The sequence below is a fragment of the Hylobates moloch genome, unplaced genomic scaffold (assembly GCF_009828535.3).
Source record: "Hylobates moloch isolate HMO894 unplaced genomic scaffold, HMol_V3 SCAFFOLD_13, whole genome shotgun sequence".
Classification (NCBI taxonomy): domain Eukaryota; kingdom Metazoa; phylum Chordata; class Mammalia; order Primates; family Hylobatidae; genus Hylobates; species Hylobates moloch.
The window spans coordinates 32,012,092-32,038,885 of record NW_026652288.1 but is presented as its reverse complement, the minus strand read 5'-3'; the positions used below and the strand labels follow the sequence as shown (position 1 = coordinate 32,038,885).

At 39.4% G+C, this 26,794-nt stretch overlaps 1 protein-coding gene across 1 annotated transcript; it reads right to left on the bottom strand.

Annotated features, from left to right (window-relative positions):
- Window positions 1–457: 457 nt before the first annotated feature.
- Window positions 458–26,794, bottom strand: YIPF4 (Yip1 domain family member 4). Its single transcript, XM_032172641.2, has 6 exons — window positions 26,479–26,794; window positions 14,633–14,786; window positions 12,929–13,100; window positions 8,991–9,068; window positions 5,805–5,918; window positions 458–1,559 (listed from the first exon to the last, which is right to left on the bottom strand). The coding sequence occupies exons 1-6, from the start codon at window positions 26,555–26,557 to the stop codon at window positions 1,422–1,424; spliced, it is 735 nt and encodes a 244-aa protein (XP_032028532.1). The 5' UTR covers window positions 26,558–26,794; the 3' UTR covers window positions 458–1,421.

Below are 26,794 nucleotides of genomic sequence, written 5' to 3'. Positions count from 1 at the left end.
GTGCTCCACACTTTTTCTGCAGCTTAAAATAAGTTTTTCTTTCTTTCCTTTTGGGATTAGGGGAAAGGAAGACGGGTGGGCTTGATAACACGCTCATTTGTAGCTTTGCTTCAGAAGTGCTGGATATTTCCTGATGGGTAAGTTTGCTGAAGAAATACATACCAAGAGGTCACCATGTTATCATACTGAGGACAGCAGGAAACTCTTCCAGGTGAGACCAGAAAGGATAATACAATAATTTGCTAATAGTTAACAGACATTTGCTATTTTATGGACATAAATAAAATGATTTACCTACTTTACAAAGCAATGTTACCTAAAGGTGTATCTAAAAACCTATGAAATTATTTGCAACAAATATTTCACTGATAAAAATTTCTTAATAGATCCCTTAGCAAAAACTGTACATTTGTTAGTACCTGATACTTGTTAAAATATCAAGTAATACAGGACATGGTGCTATAAAACAAAACACACAACTGGGAAGTATTTTATTTTTTTCTACTTCATATAACATTGTTCAAGACCACAAGATTTTAAAGGTCTCTTTCCGCAAATTTAATGATTTAGAAGTACCACTTAAAAATATTTACTGATGCTGTAAATATTACTGTTTTTGTACATAGTAATGATTTTAATGAATGCCATATCCATTATACCTCTTGCTCCTTTGGTCAGAAAGATAAACAGAAACTTTAAATCAGATGTTCGGACATTCAAAAAGGTTTTGAAAAGTATACTCAAACAAACCAAATATATATCAGCAACTATTAAAATCAGTTTTAGTAGTTATTAAGAATTCTTAACAAGGAAGTATTGAAGCATGTGTGAGATTTTAAAAATTATATACAATTTTAAAAAAAATTTAAATTTTTAAATAAAAAAGATTAATGGCCAAATTAAAAAAAGTTTGTGCATCAGATTTAATATCTTAATGTTTATCAGAAATATATTTTGTGAGTAAGAATTATTTCATAAATATATATGTATAAATATAAATATATATCTGCAGGATCTGTGATGCTGGAGAAAATATTTTGAAGAAAAAAATTGCACTTTTGATTATCAGGATATTGTCAAATTTACCCTTCAAGTGAAATATAATTACCAATCCAGGTGCTTTTGGCACAAGTTTTTAGGTGAATATCAACACAATCTTAAAAACACAATGCTTTTGTATTTTATTCACTGGAATATGGAGAATCAAACAGAATTTAAAATTCTGACCCAAAAATCCAGATAACTGCAATTGCTTAATTGAATACACAAAAAAAATTGTTTTAAAAAGCGCTTAAACTTCCCTTTCCATCTGGAACATGTAAAATTTTGCCAGCAACAGGTTTTCTCCAATTCCTTCAGCAAGAATTCCCAGCCTACACACAAATGTAACACCATCTTTTTCTATTCACGTATAACTTGGATCACACACCAGTATATAATGACAAAAAATAAATGTATAATAAAAAGATTGGATAAATCAGAAGAGGCTTTTTGGTCTTGAATTCTTCACCCACTAACAATGAAGCAGCACTGTAGGCAGCCCAAAACACACCAAACAGCTTTAAAAAAAGGAAAAAAGACAAAAGGCAGCATATTAGCAAGTCAATTAACTTTTTGGATCTCACAGAGTAAAAATGGTGTTTACAATATTTTTAAAAAATCAACAACCAATTTTGGTAAATAGTAAAACTTGTTACAAATGTTAAAAACTTATTAAGAATCACTTGGGGTGCCTATTAAAAAGAGGCTTGGGAGACTCTCTAGTTCTGTTGAATTATAACTTATTATTTGTTTCTTTTTCTTTGAGTTATAATTTCTAAGGGAAGGATCTAGTTATCAGTATTTTAAATAAGTTCCCTGGTGATTATGATTAGGTAACTTTTGAAAAAACTATTATTATACCAAATTACTGAGAGAAAACTAATTCCTGCAAAGTAGGAAAATTTCCTTTTTTTCCTTCTAAATAAGAAAATCGATTAAGTAAACATTTTATACGATATTTATTAAGTCTTAATATTTATTAAGTTTTTTCCCAGGAATAGGTAGAAATACAGGGTTGAATAAAAAGGAGATAAGAAGATCACATTTTGTCAAGAGTTTAAATAAAGTATACTATAGTTTTTGGATCACACACATACATACTTTTAAATTATTTCTACTGGAAACTTACACAATACTTATTGATGTAGTCACCTAACACATTTTATAGCATAAAATTAAGGAAAAACTTCAAGGGAAATCAGGGAAACTCTAATAGGAACAGACCTGGCACAAGGCAGAGTTTCTAAACCTTGCAATATTGACATTTTAGGCTGCATACTTCTTGGCTGTGGGGAGCTATCCTGTGCATTGTAGGATGGTTAGCAGCATCCCTGCCCTCTACACACTATATACTAGTAACGCTCCTCAAAAATGCCTCCAGATGTTGATAAATGTCCCCTGGGGGACAAAATCGACCTCAGTTGAGAATCACTGGTATACAGGTAAAAAATAAATATTGGCAAACTTATTAAAAATGTATTTGGTCTGGTCCAGCTTTCCACTTGGTTTGTTGAACTTCAAAAAAAAAAAAAAGTAACCCTACGAAATAATTCAAACATACACAAAAGTACGGGGAAATATATAAAATAAAATTTGATCAAATTGCATTTGTATTTCATGATTAGATTTTTTTCATTATAAATGGTTAAAGAGTGGTAAGTATTACGAGATTTAATGTTAAATAAAATCAGTGCACTTAAACTATATACTCTAATGCTAGAGTTTACTGATTAGTTTCGTATCATATTTCTCAGCAAACCTCAGACTGAAATAAGAAACGTGAAATAGCTCACTACTCACAGAAGATTAAGTGATCAGGAAAAAAATTGTGGCAAAGAATAATCTGAAGTTTAAAAACAATTTTACTCTAAATTTTTAATGATATAAAAAAGTTTTCCATTTTATAATACATTTATATGTTGTATAAAGAATATTAAGGTCCAACTTTAAGATAACTATATGATTAAAAATGACCACAGAACAATAGTTTTAACTATTTTGGGAGTAGTCTCAGAAACAAGCTTAACCCAAGTGAGAAAACACACACCAGGAAATGATCGTGAGTGAGTGGTATGTTCACTAAGGCTGGAATAGGAATAATTAAATGTCTGCTGCAACGTTAAGACTTTAAGTTCTAATAATACCAATTTCAAAAAAAGATTTTAGGGTTATACTGAAGAGGAAAACAAGGTATCTTTAGTCTCTGAAGTATTTAAACACAAAGATGATCTCAAAATATTATAATTTGGGTTTTTATTGAGAGAAGGTCTCACTGTCGCCTACACTGGAGTACAATGGTATGATCACCGCTCACTGCAGCCTTGACCACTTGGGCTCAGGCAGTCCTCCCATCTCAGCCTCCTGAGTAGCTAGGACTAACAGGTACATGCCACCATGCCCAGCTAATTTTTGTATTTTTGGAGAAATGGTTGAGTCTCGAACTGGGCTCAACTGATCCACCTGCCTCGGCCTGCCAAACTGCTGGGATTTACAACAGTAAGCCACCATACCTGGCCTATTTTATAATATTTGTAGTAACAACAGCTTGAGTGCCTACTCTGTGCCAAGCACTGTACTAGGCAGAGACAGGGTCTCACTCTGTCACCTAGGCTGGAGTGCAGTGGTGCAATCATGGCTCACTATAGCCACGGCCTCATGGGCCCAAGCAATCCTCCCACCTCAGCCTCCCAAGGAACTGGGACCACAGGTACCCACCACCACACCTGGCTAAATTTTGTAGAGATGGAGTTTCACCATGTTGCCCAGGCTGACTGATCTCAAACTCCTGAGCTCAAGTAATCCACCCGCCTCAGCCTCCCAAAGTGCTGGGATTATAGGCGGTAGCCACCATGCCTGATCAGCATTATATATAAACTCTTTGTAATGAACCCTAAAATATAGTTAAGTTTACCATTGTTAAGAACAAACTGAGGGTAAGAAAAGTTAAGATACCTGGGAAGACCAGACAGCAAGTAAGTGGCAGAACCAGGGTCTGAATTTAGAACTGATTAGTTCCAAAAACCACATACTTTCAATACCCAATGCTTATTATCAGTATCAGCTTATAGTTTCCAAATTCTAAAAGGAATCATTATTTCTTTTATACTGAAATTAGTAATAATTTCAAGTGGCTCAGCTACTTAAAAACAAATACTTTCATGTGGAAGCTACATAACAGCAGTTCTGAAAGTCACAGTCTTTAAAAGTTCTGTTCTCCATAAAGAACAAAATTATATTCACTGTGTAATATACATATATGTGTCAAAGCAGTCATTTATTTCCCAAAGTTGTTCAACATTAATAAATTCCAATGTTGAGGTTACATTACTATTTATTAATACTTTTATCAGTAAATATTTAAATGTATGTACATATGTTGATGTAACATAAATAACACAAAGAAGTCCTGATCTCTGCATTACAGAAAATCCAATTTATTAGAACCACATCTATCATATTTGATAGGAAAGTTACTATTCAAACAAGAGTAGCAGTTACTAAATAAATGTCCAGTGGAATTTTAAATAAATATCCCCCTCAAAATCTGTCAGATGAACTCGTATTATAAATATAGAAAATAAATTTTATTTATTTTTATTTTTTTTTTTTTTGAGACAGAATCTCGCTCTTTTGCCCAGGCCAGAGTGCAGTGGCGCTATCTCGGCTCACTGCAAGCTCCGCCTCCTGGGTTCACGCCATTTTCCTGCCTCAGCCTCCCAAGTAGCTGGGACTACAGGCGCCCGCCACCACGCCCGGCTAATTTTTTGTATTTTTTTTTTAGTAGAAACGAGGTTTCACCATGTTAGCCAGGATGGTCTCGATCTCCTGATCTCGTGATCCGTCTGCCTCGGCCTCCCAAAGTGCTGGGATTACAGGCGTGAGCCACCGTGCCTGGCCAAATATAGAAAATAAATTTTAAATCCAACATTTAAAAAATGCTGACCAGCCAGGAGCAGTGGCTCATGCTTGTAATCCCAGCACTTTGGGAGGCTGAGGCGGGTGGATCACAAAGTCAGGAGTTTAGAGGCCAGCCTGGTCAATATGGTGAAACCCTGTCTCTACTGAAAACACAAAAATTAGCTAGGTGTGGTGGTGCACACCTGTAGTCCCAGCTACACGAGAGGCTGAGGCAGAAGAATGGCTTGAACTCAGGAGGCAGAGGTTACAGTGAGCTGAGATCACGCCACTGCACTCCAGCCTGGGCGAGACAGCAAGACTCCGTCTCAGAAAAAAAAAAAAAAAAAAAGCTGACCAGGCCAGGTGTGGTGGCTCATGCCTGTAATCCCAGCACTTTGGGAGGCCGAGGCAGGCAGATCACCTGAGGTCAGGAGTTCAAGACCAGTCTGGCCAACATGGTGAAATCCCAACTCTACTAAAAAAAAAAAATTAGCCAGGCATGGTAGCACACACATGTAGTCCCAGCTACTAGGGAGGCTGAGGCAGGAGAATCACATGAACCTGGGAGGCACTCCAGCCTTGGTGACAGAGCGAGACTCCATAAAAGAAAAAAAAAAATCTGACTATAATATCCTGAAACCTGATTTGCTCTTTGTTTTTTCCCCCAGACAAACAGTAATATCTGGTGATTAAAAAGGAAGAAAATAAAAGAAGTATAACTGGTAAAATCAGTAAGGAAGGTCACTTCCAAAATACTACCAACTGTTTGATAAAGAGTTTTATATCACAATATTCCTAGCTAGAGACCTAGTATACTTCTGACATTGGAAAACAGTAAACTATGTAATACATAATCCTTAACTTACTTTTATAAGTGTAGACACCACTTCAAATGATCCAACCACCAAAAGTATAGGGGCTATTACAATGAGAGGAAGTAATGAATATCCTATAACTCCAAGGACTTGGCCATATGCAACCTGTGAATTTTGAAAATTTCAAATACATATCATTGAAATCAAGATACTCATTTTAATCAAAATTGAACACCATATATTCCTTGCTGTATTCAAATAAATGTGAGCATTAAGAAGAAATCATAAACTATTATACTCATTATTTCAAAATATCATATAGTCTCCCATGTTCCTGAGCAGTCTCACCAACCAACATGTTTTCAATTAAAATAAATTTGCTGATAATATCCAAATCTACATTTCCAGCATTTACCTCTCTCTTGAGTTTCATACTACCTTCAGTATATCTCTACCTTACGTTTTGTCACTACTTCCCCTAAATTGCAGAATTATTTAAAGGGACTACAACCATCCCATTCAGATGAAAAATCCAAGGTCTAGAGAATCTAGATGTTACCAATGCAGACCAGAAGGAAAGGGAAGGCAGCCAGGAGAGACTGAAGAGAAAAATATTTTTTAGTGACTACTTTATGCCAAGTTCTGTGATAGGGCTTCACATGCTGTGGAGAGCAAATGAAATAACAACCCTATGAAATATAGGCATTATTGTCCCTATTGTGAAGAAATTGATTCTTAGAAACAGTGCTTTGCTCAGGAAAGCAAAGCTAGTAAGGTGTCAGTGTTCAAAAATTAAAATCTAGGCCCCTAAACTCCTACATCAACATTCTTGAATTACCAAAAAACGTAATGATATATATTTTCATATAAATATTATACTAGGTTTTGTCTAGGACATAAGAAATAATATATAAACAAATACACTTAAAGTGTCTATTATAATTATTTTAAATTTCCATATGCAGAGTAAAAAGGTTTCACAGATGTTATTCTAAATTTATTCAAGAGTTTTATTAAGATACTCGATTGAACATATATTCTAATATCATTCACTTCTGAAACTGAAAATAGAAGGGAAAAAAGAAATTCTTTTTTTTTTTTTTTAAGACGGAGTCTCCCTCTGTCTCCCAGACTGGAGTGCAGTGGCACGATCTTGGCTTACCGCAACCTCCGCCTCCTGGGTTCAAGAGATTCTTCTGCCTCGGCCTCCTGAGTAGCTGGGACTATAGGCGTGTGCCACCACGCCCGGCTAATTTTTTTTTTTTTCTGAGACGGAGTTTCGCTCTTGTTGCCCAGGCTAAAGTGCAATGTTGCGATAATGGCTCACCGCATCCTCCACCTCCCAGGTTCAAGCGATTCTCCTGCCTCAGCCTCCCGAGTAGCTGCGATTGCAGACATGTGCCACCACATCCGGCTAATTTTGTATTTTTAGTAGAGATGGGGTTTCTCCATGTTGGACAGGCTGGTCTCAAACTCCCAACCTCAGGTGATCCACGTGCCCCGGGCTCCCAAAGTGCTGGGATGACAGGCGTGAGCTACCGCGCCCAGCAATTTTTGTATTTTTAGTAGAGACGGGGTTTCACCACACTGGCCAGGCTAAAACAAACAAAAAAACACTACTCCTGGGCTCAAGTGATCCTCCTGCCTCAGCCTCCCAAGTAGCTGGGACTACAGGCATGCGCCAGCACACCCAGCTCAAAACTCCTTATTTATTTAATTTATTTATTTTTAAGACAAGATTTCACCATCAGCCAGGCTAGAGTGTAGTGGCATGAACACAGCTCAGCTCACCACAGCCATAATCCCTCAGGCTCAGGCAAGTCTCCTGCCTCAGTCCCTAGTGGCTGGGACCACAGGCACACACCACTATACCTGGATAATTTTTAAAGAGATAGGGTCTCCCTACGTTGCCCAGGCTGGTCTTGGAACTCCTGGGCGCAAGTGATCCTCCTGCGTCAGCCTCCCAAAGTGCTGGGACTACAGGTATGAGCCACGGCGCCCAGCCCCCTTGAGTTCTGGTGTGATATCAGAGAATATTCACCATCATCTGAAAAGGTTATTAAAATACTCTCCCTTTTCAATTATATACCTGTATAAAGCCTTATTTTCTTCAGATACTTTAGCTAGAACAATATATCTTAACAGATTGAATGGAAAAAGCATGTATTAGAATCCAATTTCCATTCAGCCAGACATTAAAGCTACTTACAAAAATGTAAAATAATGCTACTCTTCTAACTCTTTTGTTTTGGAAAATATGGTTATTTTTCTTTAAATGTATTGTTTATGTTAAAATGTAGTTCGTTTATACAAATCTCTTTGGCAACCTGAGATCAAAAAGTTTGAGAATTTCTGTAAGAATAAATTCTGGCTGGGCACAGTGGTTCACGCCTGTAATCCTAGCACTTTGTGAGGCTGAGGCAGATCATTTGAGATCGAGAGTTCGAGACCAGCTTGACCAACATGGTGAAACCCTATCTCTACTAAAAATACAAAAATTAGTTGGGCAGGGTGGCAGGTGCTTGTAATCCCAGCTACTTGGGATGCTAAGGCAGGAGAATTGCTTGAACCCAGGAGGTGGAGGTTGCAGTGAGCCGAGATTGTGCCACTGTACTCCAGCCTGGGTGATAGAGCAAGACTCCATCTCAAAATAAATAAATAAATAAATTAATTAATTAATTAATTTTGACTGGGCACAGTAGCTCACTCCTGTAATCCCAGCACTTTGGGAGGTCAAGGCGGGCGGATCGCTTGAGGTTGGGAGTTCTAGACTAGCCTGGCCAACATGGTGAAACCCTGTCTCTACTAAAAATTCAAAAATTAGCCGGGCACGGTGGCACATGTCTATAATCCCAGCTACTCAGAAGGCTGAGGCAGGAGAATCGGGAACCTGGGAGGCAGAGGCTGCAATGAGCCAAGATTTCCCCACTGCACTGCAGCAGGATGACAAAGCAAGATTCCATTTCAAATAAATAAATAAAAAATAAATAAATTACATGCTTCCCTAAAAGGCTGCAATTACTTCATAAATGGGACGGGATATTTTTCTTTTTCCTCATTTCTTGTACCATTTATTGAGTAAGCACAATACTAATATGTTGATCATCTTAAAGGAACTAGCATAAAGCAATTCTGGGACAAGAAACAGTTTCTTGTATAGCTAATGATGATATCTGCAGTATCAAAAACTAAGCTCACCATAAATAAGAAAGGTTATTTTCAAAATAAACTACTTACTTCTCCACCAAGAACTCTGGCCAGTAAGAAAATTGTTAGTGAACCAAATATCCAAATGGTTATAATCCATGAGACCACCTTAGGGAGAAAAATCATGCAATTAATATTTTTATACCAAATAAGCTGATAATTTTCCAGGAACTCAATTCTCTGCCATAAATGACAGTTTAGCATGCCCAATTTCAGGTCATAGAGAGGTTATGTGGGCTATCAGGTATTATTCCAAAACTTAATAAGAATACAATGTGTAATACAATTTTACATCCAAATTAAAATCTCAGCAATTATCAACTGCCTAAAGAAACCTCAGTATTTCAAAATCTATGATAAAAGATTATTGCAAAAAAAAAAGTGTTTACTATCAAGCCCCTGTCTCACAGCATCCCACAAGAAAAATTTATTTCTAAAGCAAGTTACCAATCTTCTCTGAAGTCTTTAAAATTTATATTACATATTTATTCAAGTAATGGAATATGGAAGCCATTTCAGACAATTTTAACCCCTCAAACTTAGTGTAATGATACATACATATATTTTGAAGCTGTCTGCTGGAATGGTCTAGAAATAATACCCCAGTAGCAACATAAGCACAGTTTTGCCCAGATACTGGTTTCTTTTATTATTTATTATTTTATTTATGTATTTATTTAATAGAGACGAGGTCTTGCTATGTTATTTGTTCATTTACTTATTTATTTAATAGAGACCAGGTCTCACTATGTTGCCCAGGCTGGCCTCGAACTCCTGAGCTCAAGTGATCCTCCTACCTCAGCCTCCCAAAGTGCTGGGATTACAGGAGTGAGCCACCATGACCAGCCCCAGAAACTGGTTTCTAAGTATCATTTCCTAATTAAAGGAAGTAGGACTTCTTAAAGAAATGGTTGGCCTGGCACAGTGGCTCACGCCTGTCATTTCAGCACTTTGGGAGGCTGAGGCAGGCAGATAACCTGAGGTCAGGAGTTCAAGACCAGCCTGACCAACATGGAGAAACCCTGTCTCTACTAAAAAAAAAATACAAAATTAGCCGGGCATGGTGGTGCATGCCTGTAATCCCAGCTATTCAGGAGGCTGAGGCTGGAGAATCACTTGAACCTGGGAGGCAGAGGTTGCAGTGAGCCAAGATTGCACCACTGCACTCCAGCCTGAGCAACAAGAGTGAAACTCCAACTCAAGAAAAAAAAAGAATGGTTGATTCCAAGGCTGGGGCAGGCAAAATACAAGATTAGCCCAGAACACTGTGTGAAGTAAGAAGGAAAGGAAGTACTCAAAAAAAGAATGGGATATGTTGAAACGAGACAGAACGCAAGCTGAAGGAGCTCCCAATGGTTAAAGCTTGAAAAATCTGAGCAATAAAATAAATTATGACAGTACTGGATTATAACTCAAATAAAATGAATGAGGGAAACAGAAAAATCATCATTCTGTAAACATTATAGTAATAATTACTGCATGCAAGATCCACCAATGGATGCTAAAATTAGTAGGCTAAAGTTAGATGAGAAACAGGATATTTGCATAGTTGCAAAGTACCTCCATAAGCTATTTATTAATTACGAAGAGAAAAATAGTAACTTTATACTGGAGAAATTGAACAGATACTACCCTATCACCTAACCAAGTGATCAAGGTTAACATCACCAGTTATAAGACATATCAGTATCACATACTCCCTGTTAGTATACAGAGAGCGGGACAATGTCACTTCTGTGATATTCTTGCCAAAAATGTATGATATTCTCGCCAAATCAAATCATGAGAAAACATCAAGCAAATCCAAAATGAGTGACATTCTATGATGGTATAGTAATCTTCTGTTTTTGGGGTTTTTTTTTTCCTTTTTTTTTTTTTTTTTTGAGACTGAGTCTCGCTCTGGCACCCAGGCTGGAGTGCAGTGGCGCGATCTTGGCTCAACGCAACCTCCACCTCCCGGATTCAAGCAATTCTCTGCCTCAGCCTCCCGAGTAGCTGGGATTACAGGCGCCCGCTACCACGCCCAGCTAATTTTTGTATTTTTAGGAGAGATGGGGTTTCACCATGTTGGCCAGGCTGGTCTTGAACTCCTGACCTCATGATCCACCCGCCTCAGTCTGTAGGCATGAGCCCCTGCACCCAGCCGTAATCTTCTGTTTTTAACCTTAGAACCCTTTGTTCAAATGAAAGATTATACAAAACAGATACAACTAGAGATGTTCTAGATGAAGAACCAGTGGTAGGTAGGAGACCAGAGTCCCCATTCACCTTCTTCAATGGTCTTTGCAACACTTTAACATAATATCTGATATAAACTACTAATCTAGTGTAAATATTAATAGGACTAGTATAGTAATGCACCAAGTATCTTGTGACGGAGAGATTATTCTGGATTACCTCGCTGGGCCCTAAATGTAGTAACAATTGTCCTTAAAAGATGAAAACTGAGGCTGGGCACAGTGGTTCACACCTGTAATCCCAGCACTTTGGGAGGCCAAGGTAGGCGGATCACCTGAGGTCAGGAGTTTGAGACCAGCCTGACCAACATAGTGAAACCCCCTCTCTACTAAAAATACAAAATTAGCTGGGGGTGGTAGTGCATGTCTGTTATCCCAGCTATTTGGGAGGCTGATGCAGAAGAATCACTTGAACCCGGGAGGCGGAGAGTGCAGTGAGCTGAGATCGTGCCATTGCACTCCAGCCTAGGCAACAAGAGTGAAACTCTGTCTTAAAAAAAAAAAAAAAAAAAAAAAAGACGGAAACTGAAGGAGATTTAAGTACAATAGACGGGAAGGTAATGTGATCATGGAAACAGAGATCATAGTGATGCAGCCAGAAGCCAAGGAATGCTGGCAGCCTTTGGAAGTGAAAGAAACAAGCTGCAGATTCTGCCCTGGAGCTTCCATAGGAACCAGCTCTGTAGACATTTTGATCTTAGTACTTTAAGACTCATTTTGGACCTGTGACATCCAGAACTGTAAAATAACAAATCTGTATTATTTAAAACCACTAAACTTGTAGCAGTTTATTAGAGCAGCCACCGGAAACTCATTCATTTCCAAATCCCTGTGGTAAACAGTAACTTTTTACCCCCTCAAAGCCCTAAACTTGGCATGAGAGAGTGATGTATATATGTTGTGTTTTGGTGATAAAGTATCTGAAAGTAGGACAAAGGGATTAAAATACCAGTAGTAGTATAAAAACAAATACTGATGGAATCCTTCTCACCATTCATTTAAAGTAATGGTCATTTTAAGAACAGAATTATGAGTGAATAAAAGGTAAGAAATATGAATATGAGTATTACATTTCAAACTGTTCATCTCTTGGGAAAATCAGAAGGTACATGAGCAGCCCTTCTGGTGACTTCTGGTTAGCTGGAAGTGGTTCTATCCATTTACCCCAGTGTGCCATACAAATACTAATATTTTCTTTTCATTTCTTTTTTTTTTTTTGAAATGGAGTCTCACTCTGTCGCCAGGCTGGAGTGCAGTGGCACAATCTTGGCTCACTGCAACCTCCGCCTCCTGGGTTCAAGCGATTCTCCTGCCTCAGCTTCCCGAGTAGCTGGGATTACAGGCGTGCACCACCACACCCAGATACTTTTTTTGTAGTTTTAGTAGAGACAGGGTTTCACCATGTTGGCCAGGATGGTCTCAATCTCCTGACCTTGTGATCCACCCACCTTGGCCTCCCAAAGTGCTGGGATTACAGGCGTGAGCCACCACACCCGGCCACAAATACTAATACTTTCTATGTGAAGCATGATGTGGAAAAGTTTGAAAGCATTAATCTAAGGTAATCCTCACTTATTTAATTATGGAACGGTTTTAGGGATGAAGAAGTGAGAAATAATGGGTAAAGCATTTCTCAAACATAATATGGTATATTACAGTTAATATCTTATTATATTTAATTTTTGAAACTCTCAAAATATTTAGAATTTGTATAGAATAAGATATACTTACCCTAAACTGTCCATATAATGATATCATGGAAAAGAAAAGAACAACAGCCAGAGGACCCCAAAAGTCAGGATTGTCTCTCACCACTTGTCTATTAAAACCAAGTGATGGCATTGGCATCAAAACACATCGGATTTTGTAGTAAATATCCTTTAGATCGATGTCCAATTCTTCCCTATAATTTTAAAATAAAAATTCTCAAAAGGCACACATTTCTGAATACTAAAATAATTGCAAAAAAAATTAAGAAAACTTTAAATAAGACAGTATGATCTCCATAGGTCAACAAAACATTTGCATTTGAAGTGCCACATTTCACTAATTCCAAGGTGTACATTTTTAACATTCCAACATCTCTAAATGTGGGATATATCTCAATCACTGGTGTCTTATAATCGTCAGCCTGGAGTGACGCCAAGTGTTTCTAATATTTACCTTTCCTTTTGCCAGTCTCCTGGAAGCACTAACAATTTAAGAAAACTTTAAGTAAAATTTTCTGCTTGCGACTTTTTGGGCCTAATTGATTGCAAACCCATATGAGAACCAGTGTGGGTTTTACATTCTCTGGGGAAATTGTTTCTTTCAACATCTTATCCACTGCCAAACTGAAGCAAACTTCCTTGCTCTCTTTGTGTTGTGGGTTATTTCTCATTCATCCTTACACTAATAAGGAGATAGCCCTTTGATGTCCCAGCTTTATGCTGTCTTATGCACTTTTCTGTTTAATTAATATGTAAAATAACTTCATCTTATAATCAATAGTGTCTTAGATTTGATGGTATATGGTTTGTTTCTCTGTTTTTGAGACAAGAGTCTTGCTTTTTCACCCAGGCTGGAGTGCAGTGGTGCAATTTCGGCTCACTGCAACCTCCGTCTCCTCGGTTCAAGCGATTCTCATGCCTCAGCCTCCCGAGCAGCTGGGACTACAGGCCCGTGCCACCACGCCCGGCTAATTTTTTTTTTTTTGTATTTTTAGTAGAGATGGGGTTTCGCCACGTTGGCCAGGCTTGTCTTGAACTCCTAATCTCAAGTGAGCCGCCCACCTCAGCCTCCCCACTGGGATTACTGGCGTGGGCCACTATGCCTGGCCGATATATGGTGTATTAACATGAAGAAACATAGGATGTTTCAGCACTTACTCTACTGATAATTAATACAAAGAAGAATCTGGAAATGCCTCAATTTTACAAAGCTATAGGTTCTTCTTTTCAAAATTATTCATTTCTTTACTTTTTTCTCCAGATAACCACAAAATTTCAGGTACTATAAAGAAAGTGAAAGCCTCTTTATATGTAGCTCTCCTCCCAGTGGTAGCTCTAGAATTTCTATATTGAAGAGATTTTGGAGTGGTAATCTTTTTGGAAATCTTAATTTGTCCGAACCTTAATTTCAACAGCAAGTACCTAAGAGCCTTGCTTTTTTAAATTGCATGATTACTTCAGATAGCTGACAGCCCAGGTAAGCTGGAGCAGACATACATGTGTGTGAGATACAGGATTACCATTCTTTAAATTTTTATCTTTTAATTGGTTAAAAAATATTCTCTCATTATTATTTTGTTTTTTAAAATTACTAGTAAAATTGACAATCGCTATAGCTTTTGACCAAAAAAGGTTAACGCTTTCTCTCTAAATAACAAGAAAGAATATAATCATCCCACAGACTAGCTCTAAAAGCCAAAAACTATATATTATTATTTTTACATACAAGAGTGGCTTGTTATCTTCAGGATCATCATCTTCAACTTCCAGAAGCCAGCCATACCCTCTTTGTCTCAGAAATGTAGTAGCTGTAGATTCTTTGATAAAATCTCCACCAAGATTTAATTTGACATCTGGGGATGCTATTGAACCACTGAGATCTTAGGAGAAAAGAGGACAAAATTATATAAACTAAGGTACAACATGTGAATCTTAACCAAAGTGAGCAGATATTCAACTAAAATAATTATCTTATGAAGATCTCTAAGAACATCTGCTACTGCATATAATCTTCAAATTTTATAGTTGATAGATATCTAAAAACCATCATTTATTTTATAAGAATAAAATGAAAGATGAAAGAAGTGGAAAAAAACATACAAAAGGTTTCACAGCTAATTAGCCAGATTGGTACCAGAATCTAGACTTAACAACCGTAATTCCTTAAAATTTCCATGGAAAATATATGCAAAATGTATTACATGACATCATTTTGGATTCCTTCATTCTTACACATATCATGTGCCTCAGAACAAAGTAACTGAATAAATTCTTTTCAGAGGCATTACATATGTATATATACAAACTATTAGACAATTTATTTGCTAAAGGAAATTTGTAGATAATTTTTCTCTACCTTTTCATGTATTTATTTATTCATATATTCTTTCATTTAAATCATCACACATCTATGCTAAGTGTTTCATATATTAATGCTTAGTTCTTGATAAGTCTGATGAGTAAGAGTCCCCTGTTATTTCAGCCAAAATTTCCCTTTTCTTCATATAATTACATCATTCATCTTTAGTTTTGGCAAAAATAAATAGAGGCTATGTTTTCTTTTTGCTTTTATTTTTTAGGTCGGCTCTAACAAGAGGTGAAGAGATTCAGTTATCCACATTAAAAAATAAATTCCATGTACAGTCTGCACAGTATCTCAGGGGTTACAGATAATCATGGTAGTACCAATGCCATGTTTTCTAGTTAAAAAAATGGAAATAGTTAAGGATTTGCCTGAGGTCACATAGGGATTAAAAGGAAAAAGCGCATTTGTAGGACCAGACAATATACATTAATAAACAACCATCAATACTATCAGTGCAAGTCACATGATTATAGTATTATTTCAGAAAAATACTTTTGGAAACAGCAAACCAGAACACTCTAACACAGACAGATGCTTCTCTGGAGATCATGTCCAACCAATACCAAAGTTAGCTTCCTTAAAAAACAAAAAACCGTTTTTCATATACAGTACAAAGAGCTTAATTTGCACAATATTCTATGAGTCACATCCTGGTCGGCTTATGACAACTCCCGCAATTAAGTCTGACAAACGTTTACATTCTGAAGCTAAGTCCCGGCTTAGCTACTAACTGATACAGCAAATTATTCATGTTTTCTGGGCCCTAGTTTCCTATTCAAAGTTCTTTCCAGGTTAAACATTATATAATTCTAAAAAGTTTTTATAAAGGAGCTCACTCAGAAATAAAATATAAGTAGATTTGAATTCACCACTTAAAGTTTAAAATAATCCCTGTACATGTTATCATATAATGGCATAATGAAAATATTCTCTTATAAGTGCTTGCTACTTCTTTGTCTAAGTTGAAATGAGAGAGGTGGAATTTAAAAGTCTATTTCTAATAGATAAAAAAGAGTGTTATTTCTTCTCTTTTTTTGCATCAGAGCCTCACTCTGTTGCCAGGCTGGAGTGCAGTGGCGTCATCTCAGCTCACTGCAACCTCCGTCTCCTGGGTTCAAGCCATTCTCCTGCCCCAGCCTCCTGAGTTGGGATTATAGGTGCACACCACCATGCCCGGCTAATTTTATTTATTTGTTTATTTATTGCTCTGTCTCCCAGGCTGGAGTGCAGTGGTGCAATCTCGGCTCACTGCAACCTCCACCTCCTGGGTTCAAGTAATTCTCCTGCCTCAGCCTCCTGGGCAGCTGAGATTACTGGCGTGCGCCAGCATGCCTGGCTAATTTTTGTATTTTTAGTAGAGACGGGGTTTTGCCACGTTGGCCAGGCTGGTCTCGAACTCCTGACCTCAGATAATCCGCCCACCCTGGCCTTCCCCAAGTGCTGGGATTACAGGTGTGAGCCACCGCACCAGGCCAAGAGTGTTTTTTCTTGATTTAACAAGAAGAAGATTTAGATCCAGAAACCAATAGTACAGCAGTGACATTAGAGGTTTTGCAATTATGAGGCTGGAAAGGACCTTAACAACTGTTTCCTGGTTTCTAGAAAGGACTGCACTTAAAGTCCTTAATCTAAACCAAAAAAGGATATATAAATTATAGTGCTAAGGAATGTTGCGCTCAACAACTGTACACGTTTAGCAGTTTGTCATAGCGTGGATGCAAGAACCTCAAAAAGGCATCTTCAGCTTACAAATTCTGTAGTACTTTCTGATCCATGTAAAGTAGAGAAAATATCAAGGACATATGTAGGAATGCCAACAATAGCAGTTTGACACCTCCCCTAGGACCCCCAAGGCATAATTGTGAGTGAGAAAGAACAGGAAAGTCCAAAAAATTGGTGGTAGTTTAACATGTTATCAAGTTAACAAGTGGAGAATGATGTCAGAGAGCAAGAAAAACAATTAAAAATCACTCCAGGAGCATGGCTGATTTAATTTAAACCAGAGTAAGAACGAGCTAGCTTGGTTGTCAGCTCTTGGATAGACGTCCTGAGAGTAAAACATGAATTTTAGGTTAATTCCGCCTTACTATACTATATATAAAATATTCTTGTCATTTTCTAAGTAAAAGAATGTAAAGGATAATAAATATGAAAGTGGATTTAAAAAGAAACAATCTTTTAAAAAATCTATTGTAAAAGGAAATTTTAAAAATGTTTCTATAGCTGTTTTGGCTCAGAGTGAAGAATATCAGTAAATTTCAAGTCTTATTGAAAGCCACCTTTGGAAAACCCACACAACAAAATTTAACAGGAATTTTTCTTTCCTTTCAACTCAAATGTATGACTGGGTATGGGATCCTTTCTCTGTATTTTCTGCTCAGCCTGAGAATCTGAAAAATTCTCAGTGCAGTGTGATAGTACACTAAAGATGAAATTTACTACTGATCTGCCCCTAGACAAGTTCCCGATTTCTGTGAAAGAAGAGGATCCTGCAATAAACAATGACCATTTTGTGGCACTTGACACATTCTTATATATGTAAAGAAGCTTTTCCTTATTTAATAAGCAACAAGAGCAAGGACAAAAATCATCTCGTTTCATCTCATCTCAGACTTGAAAATGAAGTCTATGTGTGCTTCAGTATGACCCAGAGTTGTGTATTTGTGCAGCAAAAACAAAAACAAGCATATGTTTTTGCACTAAAAGATATTAATAAATTTCATTATTTCATTTGAGTTATAAGGATACCATTTTATTTATTTTAGAGACAGACTCTCTCTCTTGTCCAGGCTGGAGTGCAGTGGCATGATCATAACTCACTGCAATCTCCACCTCCCAGGTTCAAGCAATTCAACTACCTCAGCCTCTTGAGTAGCTGGGATTACAGGCGTGCACCACTATGTCCAGCTAAGTTTTGTATTTTTAGTAGAGATGGGGTTTCAATATGTTGGCCAGTCTGGTCCTGAACTCCTGGCCTCATGTAATCCACCTGCCTTGGCCTCCCAAAGTGCTGGGATTAAAGACACGAGCCACTGTGCCTGGCCTAAGGATACCATTTTAATGTATACACAGGCCTATGAAAGAAATCAAGAAACTAATGCATGTGCATATTTTTGTAACTGCTAGACCTATACTGAAGCTTGATCACGTTACTCTGTAACAAAATGTTTTTTTTGGCAGGGCGTGGTGGCTCAGGCCTGTAATCCCAGTCGAGGCAGGCGGATCACGAGGTCAAGAGATCGAGACCATCCTGGCCAACGTGGTGAAACCCTGTCTCTACTAAAAATGCAAAAATTAGCTGGGTGTGGTGGCGTGCGCCTGTAGTCCCAGCTACTCGGGAGGCTGAGGCAGGAGAATCACTTGAACCCGGGAGGTTGCACTGAGCCGAGATCGTGCCACTGCACTCCAGCCTGTCAACAGAGCGCGACTCCATCTCAAAAAAAAAATGTTTTTTTCAAAGTCTTGTATAAATTTTTGTCTTAGGTTACATTTTTAATCATGTTGTTCTGGTTTATGGTTATAGTAGTTTTTCTATCAAATATTATAGGTAAATTTTCATATTGTAAATAAATTCTGTAATTTATCTGATTAACAAAAAGATGAAATTCTTTTGTCTTATGTCTTTAAATTTTTATTTTGAAAAATTATAGATTCACAGAAAGTTACAAAAATAGAAAAGAGAGGTCATATGTACCCTCTACCCAGTTTCTCCCAATAGTACAAACTCACATAACTATCAAATTCAGGACACTGACACTGGTACAATCCATATACCTTATTCAGATTTTACCAGTTTGACATGCACTCATTTGTGTGTGTGTATATGTGTTTATAGTTCTATGCAATTTAATCACATTTGTAGATTTGTGTAATGCCTTACGAGTTTTAAAACTCATGAAAATAAGTAGATTAATTAATGAAAAAAGTAAACCTTGTTTAACTCCCCTAAGGTTGGCTAAAATGTCATTTTCAGTTTTCAAAAAGGAAATAAAAGTTATTCTTGCACCCATTACATACTATATATCATACTTCACCAGCATATCGTATAGAAAATATTTGTGATAAGACTAGACCTATATGGATATTATTTTTCATAAGTAGGAATCAAAGAGTTCAAGACCAACCTGTCCAAGATGGTGAAACCCCATCTCTACCAAAAATACAAAAATTAGCCGGGTGCGGTGGCGGGCGCCTGTAATCCCAGCTACTCGGGAGGCTGAGGCAGAACTGCTTGAGCCTGGGAGACGGAGGTTGCAATGAGCCAAGATCGCACCACTGCACTCTAGCCTGGGTGACAGAGCAAGACTCCATCTCCAAAAAAAAAAAAAAAAAAAAGGAAAAACTAAAGATTCCTCTGTCTACATTACTAACTTGTATTAGAGGTGGCATCCTTTCTGGGAAGGGGGAATTTCAAACAAAGAACAGGCTAAATGGTCACAATAACAGAGTGACACAAAAGTATCACTTACTCAAAAGAACACTGACAGTAATTATCTACAATTTACTGATCACTGTATTGTGAGCTGCAGGTATTATCATTTTTATATAGGGATAAAAGATTGAAGAAGGCCAAGGTTGAAATGCAATATATTGAGTCCAGTTCTCTTCACTAGATTTATATAACCTATAATCAACATTTCCTTGCATCTATCTCAAAGGCATCTAAAATTCAATATTCCAAAACGGAGGTATCTCAGGTCTTCCTCCATTTTTTTCATTAAATGATACTACTAATCTATCCAGCATTGTAAGCTAGAAGCTTATCCTTTGACGGTTTGCTTTATTTGCATGCTCCCTCTCCATCCAAACCACCACTAAATTAACTGTCAGTTTTACCTCTAAATATTTTTAAACCACGTCTGTCCACTTACCATTTCTACCGCCAGTAGCAAGCTCATGCAAACCATCAACTCCTGCCTGCATGATTATAATGGTGTACGAACTGCCCTCCCCCCAAGTCATTTTTGTCTCCTTCCAATCCATACTCTTCACTGTACCCAGGAGACTCTAAGATGCAAATATTTCACTCTTCTGTTTAGAATTCTGCATCTCCCTCCCCCAGTTGCTTTTCTGGCTCAAGTCCAATAATCTCTACATGCCCTATCTTCTTATCCAGGCCCACTTACCTGCTCTCCTCCCAATCTGGACTCTATACCCTAGCCACACTAAGCCTCTCATTTCTTTGAATGAACCTGGATTCTGTTTGTCTCAGGGACCTTGTGCCAGGCTGTTTCCTCTAACTTCAGATAATTAAATGTCATCCATTCTTCAGTTCTCGGATATACTTGCTGTATTAGTCCATTCTTGTATTGCTCTAAAGAACTACCTGAGACTGAGTAATTTATAAAGAAAAGAGGTTTGACTCACAGTTCCACAAGCTCTACAGGAAGCATGGCTGGGTATGCCTTAGGAAACTTACAATCACAGCAGATTGCAAAGGGGAAGCAGGCAGTTTTACATGGCCAGAGGAGGGAGAGACAGACAGTGGAAGTGCTACACCCTTTTAAAAAACCAGACCTTGGGAGAACTCACTATGACAAGTACAGCAAGGGGGAAGTCCACCCCCATGATCCAGTCACCTCCCACCAGGCCTCTCCTCCAACACTGAAGATTACAATTCAACATGAGATTTGGGCAGGGACACAAATCCAAACCATTACACTTGCTTAAGCAAATTTTCCTTGATCCTGAAGACTAGACTATGCAGGTTCCTTTCATCGTTCCCTCCACCTTCCCTTCATGATATTTATCACTGTATATAATTATATAATTGTGTAATTACTTGATTAATGTCTATAAAATCTATGAAAGGAGAGACTATTTGGGATTTTTGGTGGCATTTGTCTTGGTACATATATCCCCAGTACTTATAATAGTGCCTGACCCATAGTAGGCAATCAATAAATGTGCATACTTATTGAATGAATTAATTGATGGAAGGGCAAACAATACCAAAAAGCTTAAATTAAGAAGTGATATTAGGCCTGGCGTGGTGACTCACACCTGTAATCAAACCCAGCACTTTGGGAGGCAGAGGCGGGCAGATCAATTGAGGTCAGGAGTTTGAGACCAGCCTGACCAACGTGGTAAAACCCTGTCTCTACTAAAAAAATACAAAAATTAGCTGAGCATAGTGGCAGGCACCTGTAATCTCAGCTACTTGGGAGGCTAAGGCAGGAGAATTGCTTGAACCTGGGAGGCAGAGGTTGCAATGAGCCAAGATTGCGCCATGCACTCCAGCCTGGGCAACACAGTGAGACTCTTGTCTCAAAAAAAAAAAAAAAAAAAAAAAAAAGACATGAGATAAATGAAAGCAAAAATAATTTATTTAACAAATAATTCTTTTGTGATATTTATACTATGGTTCCATGATAGGTACTGGGGTACAGAAAATATTAGGAAGTTTCCGTTTCTGAGGGACAGTTAAAGCAAGTTTTACCAAGGAAAGAGCATTTGAGTTCAGTCTTGGGTTTTAACTTGAGGCGAGGAGGAGAAAGACATTCTAAGCATGAAGATCAGAATCTGCATACACAGGGAGACAAAATACCAAAGCACATTTTAGAATAAAGGGTATGTGTGGACAAATTGTAAGGATAGATATCATTAAGAATGAGGGATTTGGACAGAATCTAGAAGGAAGGGTATACACTGCAAACATCTATAAGTTGACAATACTCATAGTTAGAAAAACAGCATAAAAAGGGGAGAAGCAAGAATTTATATGACGTGTAGAAACCAGGGAAAAGACTTGGAGTTGTACAGTAAAATGTTCATATTGGAAAACAATAAAAAAAAGTGTGGGGTCAGTTAACACTGAAACCCAAGCAGCAACATCATTACTCACATAAGTTGAACACTTAACTCTGCCAGATATAGTAGTAAATGCTTTACATTTACAAAATATTTGAGCACTTGGGTATTCTTTTTTTTTTTTTTTTTTTTTTGAGATGGAGTCTCGCTCTGTCGCCCAGGCGGGAGTGCAGTGGCGCAACCTCGGCTCACTGCAAGCTCCACCTCCCGGGTTCACGCCATTCTCCTGCCTCAGCCTCCCGAGTAGCTGGGACTACAGGCGCACGCCACCACGCCTGACTAATTCTTTTGTATTTTTAGTAGAGACGGGGTTTCACCATGTTAGCCAGGATGGTCTTGATCTCCTGACCTTGTGATCCGCCCACCTCAGCCTCCCAAAGTGCTGGGATTACAGGCGTGAGCCACTGCGCCGGGCCTGCACTTGGGTATTCTTATTCCCAATTTGTATATGAGGAAAATGAGGTTAAGAAAGGGTAAGTTGGCTGGGCGCGGTGGCTCACACCTGTAATCCCAGCACTTTGGGAAGCCGAGGTGGGTGGATCACGAGGTCAGGAGTTCGAGAACAGCTTGGCCAATGTGGTGAAACCCCATCTCTACTAACGATACAAAACATTAGCTGGGTGTGGTGGCGCAAGCCTGTAATCCCAGCTACTTGGGAGGCTGAGGCAGGAGAATCGCTTGAACCCGGGAGGCAGAGGTTGCAGTGAGCCAAGATCACGCCATTGCACTCCAGCCTGGGCGACAGGGTGAGACTCCATCTCCATCTCAAAAAAAAAAAAAAAAAAAAAAAAAAAAGGTAAGTAGCTTGCCCAAGATCACATGGAGAGTAATTGATAAAGCCAGGATGCAAATCCAGGACTCTTCCATACTTCAGATACACAATTTAGAAAAATGTAAGAAAGAGACAGTATAAAGAAACTTGAGGAGATAGCAGACTAGCTCTTTGGTTTTGTTTTTTTGAGATGGGGTCTCACTACATTCCCCTGGGTGGCCTCAAACTCCTGGGCTCAAGCGATCATCTTGCTTCAGCCTCCTGAGTAGCTCGGATTATAGGCACATGCTATCGCACCTGGCTGTAGACTAGCTCTTAATTCCAGATCTATCATGTAGAAGTTGCTAAACCTCTCTAAGCCTCAGTTTCTTTTTTTCTTTTTCTTTCTTTTTTTTTTCGGTCAGGGTCTTGCTTTGTTGCCTAGGCTGGAGCACACTGACCAATCCCAGCTCACTGCAGCCTAGACCTCCCGGTCTCAAGTGAGACTCAGAGTAGCTGACCCCATGGTAGCTGGGACCACAGGTGTGCACTACTATGGTTGGCTAATTTTTTTTTTTTTTTGAGACAGAGTCTTACCCTGTCACCCAGGCTGGAGTGCGATGGCACGATCTTGGCTCACTGCAACCTCTGCCTTCCGGGTTCAAGTGATTCTCCTGTCTCAGCCTCCTAGGTAGCTGGGATTGGGATTGCAGGTACGTGCCACCACGCCCGGATAATTTTTTGTATGTTTTGTAGAGATGGGGTTTTGCCATGTTGCCCAGGCTGGTATCAAACTCTCGAGCTTAAGCCATCTGCCCACCTCAGCCTACAGTGCTGGGATTACAGGTGTGAGCCACCACACCCAGCTCACCACAGTTTCTTTACAGAATACAGGAATAATAAAGCTCATTGGGAGTCTTATAAAGAACAAATGAGGCTGGGTGTGGTGGCTCACGCCTGTAATCCCAGTACTTTGGGAGGCCAAGGTAGGTTGATCACTTAAGCCCAGGAGTTCAAGACCAGCCTGTGAAACATGGCAAAACCCTGTCTCTACAAAAAATACAAAAATTAACCAGGCATGGTGGTGTACACCTGTAGTCCCAGCTACTCAGGAGGCTGAGGCAGGAGAATCACTTGATCCCAGGAGGTGGAGAATGCAGTGAGCTGAGATCAAGCCACTGCACTCCAGCCTCAGTGAGGGGAGTGAAACTCTGTCTCAAAAAAGGAAAAAAAAAAAAAGATCAAATGAGTAGTATACTTAAAATACTCTAAATTTAAACTGTACAATATAATATTGTGTGAGGATATTCTGCATATACATATAGCTCCTTGGATATACAGACCTATATGTCTCCAGAGGAAATACGGAGAACTTTGAATAAACTTTATGGATTTTTACTTATTTCAGGTTTCTTAGTATATGGAATCAATGGGTTATCTACTTAAATTATTCTGTCAGATTTCTTAGGCATGTTTAAGAAAAGTAATTCCTGAAGGAAGGGAGAATAAAAAAATAAACAAATACAGGGAAACACGAGTTTGAACATCATGTTCTGATACTTAAACAATTTTTTTAAACCTGGGAAATTAAAGTTGATATTCCTCCCTAAGCACCATGCTACCAAATGTAGATGAAACAAATTGAAGTATTTTGGGGTGCTGTATCTCAGTTTAAAAGAAATTTATGGCTCGGCTGGTAGCTCACATCTGTAATCCCAGCAATTTGGGAGGCCAAGAATCTGACACAAGCCTAGGCAACCTAATGAGATCTACAAAAAGTTTAAAAATTAGGCCGGACGCGGTGGCTCACGCTTGTAATCCCAGCACTTTGGGAGGCCGAGGCGGGAGGATCACGAGGTCAGGAGATCGAGACTATCCTGGCTAACACAGTGAAACCCTGTCTCTACTAAAAAAACACAAAAAAATTAGCTGGGCTTGGTGGCGGGCGCCTGTAGTTCCAGCTACTCGGGAGACTGAGGCAAGAGAATGGCATGAACCTGGGAAGCGGAGCTTGCAGTGAGCGGAGACTGCACCACTGCACTCCAGCCTGGGTGACAGAGTGAGACTCCGCCTCAAAAAAAAAAAAAAAAAAAAAATTAGCTAGGCATGGTGGCGCAGACCTTAGGGTTTTGTGGGTCCACCTGAAGAGAATAAGCCACCCAGAAAAACCAACCACCAGATGGTCTCCAGCTACTCAAGAGACCGAAGCGGGAGGATCATTGGAGCCCAGGAGTTTGAGGTTATAGTAAGCTATGATCAAACCACTGCACTCCAGCCTGGCAACAGAGTGAGACCACACCTCAAAAAAAAAAAAAAAAGAGAAAAAATAAATAAATGTCTCAGCTATGTTCCCTTTGATAGACAAAAATTGTATTGTACATTTTAAATTATGACCAATACTATTTTTAAAAAACAACGCCAAACAACACAACAGGAAAAACAAAAGGGAAAACAAGCTATACTGATACACCATAAAATTTCTTAGGAAAATCTAGGTTCTTTTTCAGACTGAAATTTCTGTAAACATAATTTATGTTTTCATAGCAGGCAGTAAGTCTGGTCACTGGAAAATAACTGGTGCACGAAGTGTAATAAAAATTTGAAAATGGCCGGGGCACGGTGGCTTACGCCTGTAATCCCAGCACTTTGGGAGGCCGAGGCAGGCGGATCAAAAGGTCAGGAGATCGACACCATCATGGCTAACACGGTGAAACCTCGTCTCTACTAAAAATACAAAAAATTAGCCAGGCGCGGTGGCGGGCGCCTGTAGTCCCAGCTACTTGGGAGGCTGAGGCAAGAGAATGGCGTGAACCCGGGAGGCGGAGCTTGCAGTGAGCTGAGATCGCGCCACTGCACTCCAGCCTGGGCGACAGAGACTCCGTCTCAAGAAAAAAAAAAAAATGTGAAAATGACTAGTAGAATAATATCCAGGTTATCAGTTGGATAGGGAACTGAGAAAAGGAGGAAAGCATTCTCCTGTGCTGTAGGAAAGTATCTCAAGCACAATCGCTTCCTCAGAATAGTACATGGAAATCTGTAGAGGCTACTGGAAGCACATTGTTGGATTACACTAAATTTCCAATATACCTGGGTCAATTTCTCTGAATACTGAGGTGAAACATTACAAAATGGGAGGAAAACGGGGACTCGGGCAAGACATCATATTCAATAAAAACCATTTAGTTTGTATTTGCAGTGCCGAATCTGATCCCAGACGTCCCAAAAAAGTTACCTGTTGATACATAACAGAAGAAAACAGCCCTCCTTCCTTTTTCTCATTCTTTGAGATCTCCCTTGGCCAATCTGTCCTTTTTCTCAGTAAGGGCGAGTAATTCCAGAAATAAAACCTTAGGGTTTCGTGGGTCCACTTGAAGAGAATAAACCACCCAGAAAAACTAGCCACCAGACGCTATGGGGAAAGCTAGGGGCTGACCGAGTAACTTGATGCTTTAAAAAGCAGCTCCCTACACCCCTCCCTCAGTCCTTCGGGGCATCTCGGAAGGCCCGGCAGGCGCGGTGGGCTGCAGTCACCAGTCAGCTTCCTGCCTGTCCCCACCCGGCCACGACCACCTCGGCACCAGAAAGACCCTACGGCGTCGGGCCCTGGCTTCCTCCGGGTATAGCCCTTCCAGGGGCTCAGCCTCACCTTCCGCGTCTGCTGAAGAGACAAAGGTGAAGTCCCCGTTAGTGGGGGCATAGGCCGGGGGCGGGCCCGGAGGCTGCATCTCGCGGCGCCTCCCAGCCAGCCGCGGTAGAAGAGGCTGCGGCTGGGCCCAGACCCCAAGGCGGCCGCGGCGCCGACCCGCACGCTCGCCCGACGGTGCGGCCTACGAGTCTCGACGTGCAAGCTGGGAGCGAGGCCGGAGACGGGCACAGCGGGCCGCTGAGCTGCTGCAAAACCGCCCCACCTAAGTCCTCTTGGTGGCTACCACCCAAGCACCACGACGCCGGCGCCCTGACAG

Coding starts and splice junctions, on each gene's coding strand:
- YIPF4 (XM_032172641.2), bottom strand. CDS start 26,557: ATGCAGCCTCCGGGCCCGCCCCCGGCCTATGCCCCCACTAACGGGGAC. Junction 14,787..26,478: donor CTCTTCAGCAGACGCGGAAG/GTGAGGCTGAGC, acceptor TTTTCTCCTAAG/ATCTCAGTGGTTCAATAGCA. Junction 5,919..8,990: donor CCAGAGTTCTTGGTGGAGAA/GTAAGTAGTTTA, acceptor CAAAATTCACAG/GTTGCATATGGCCAAGTCCT.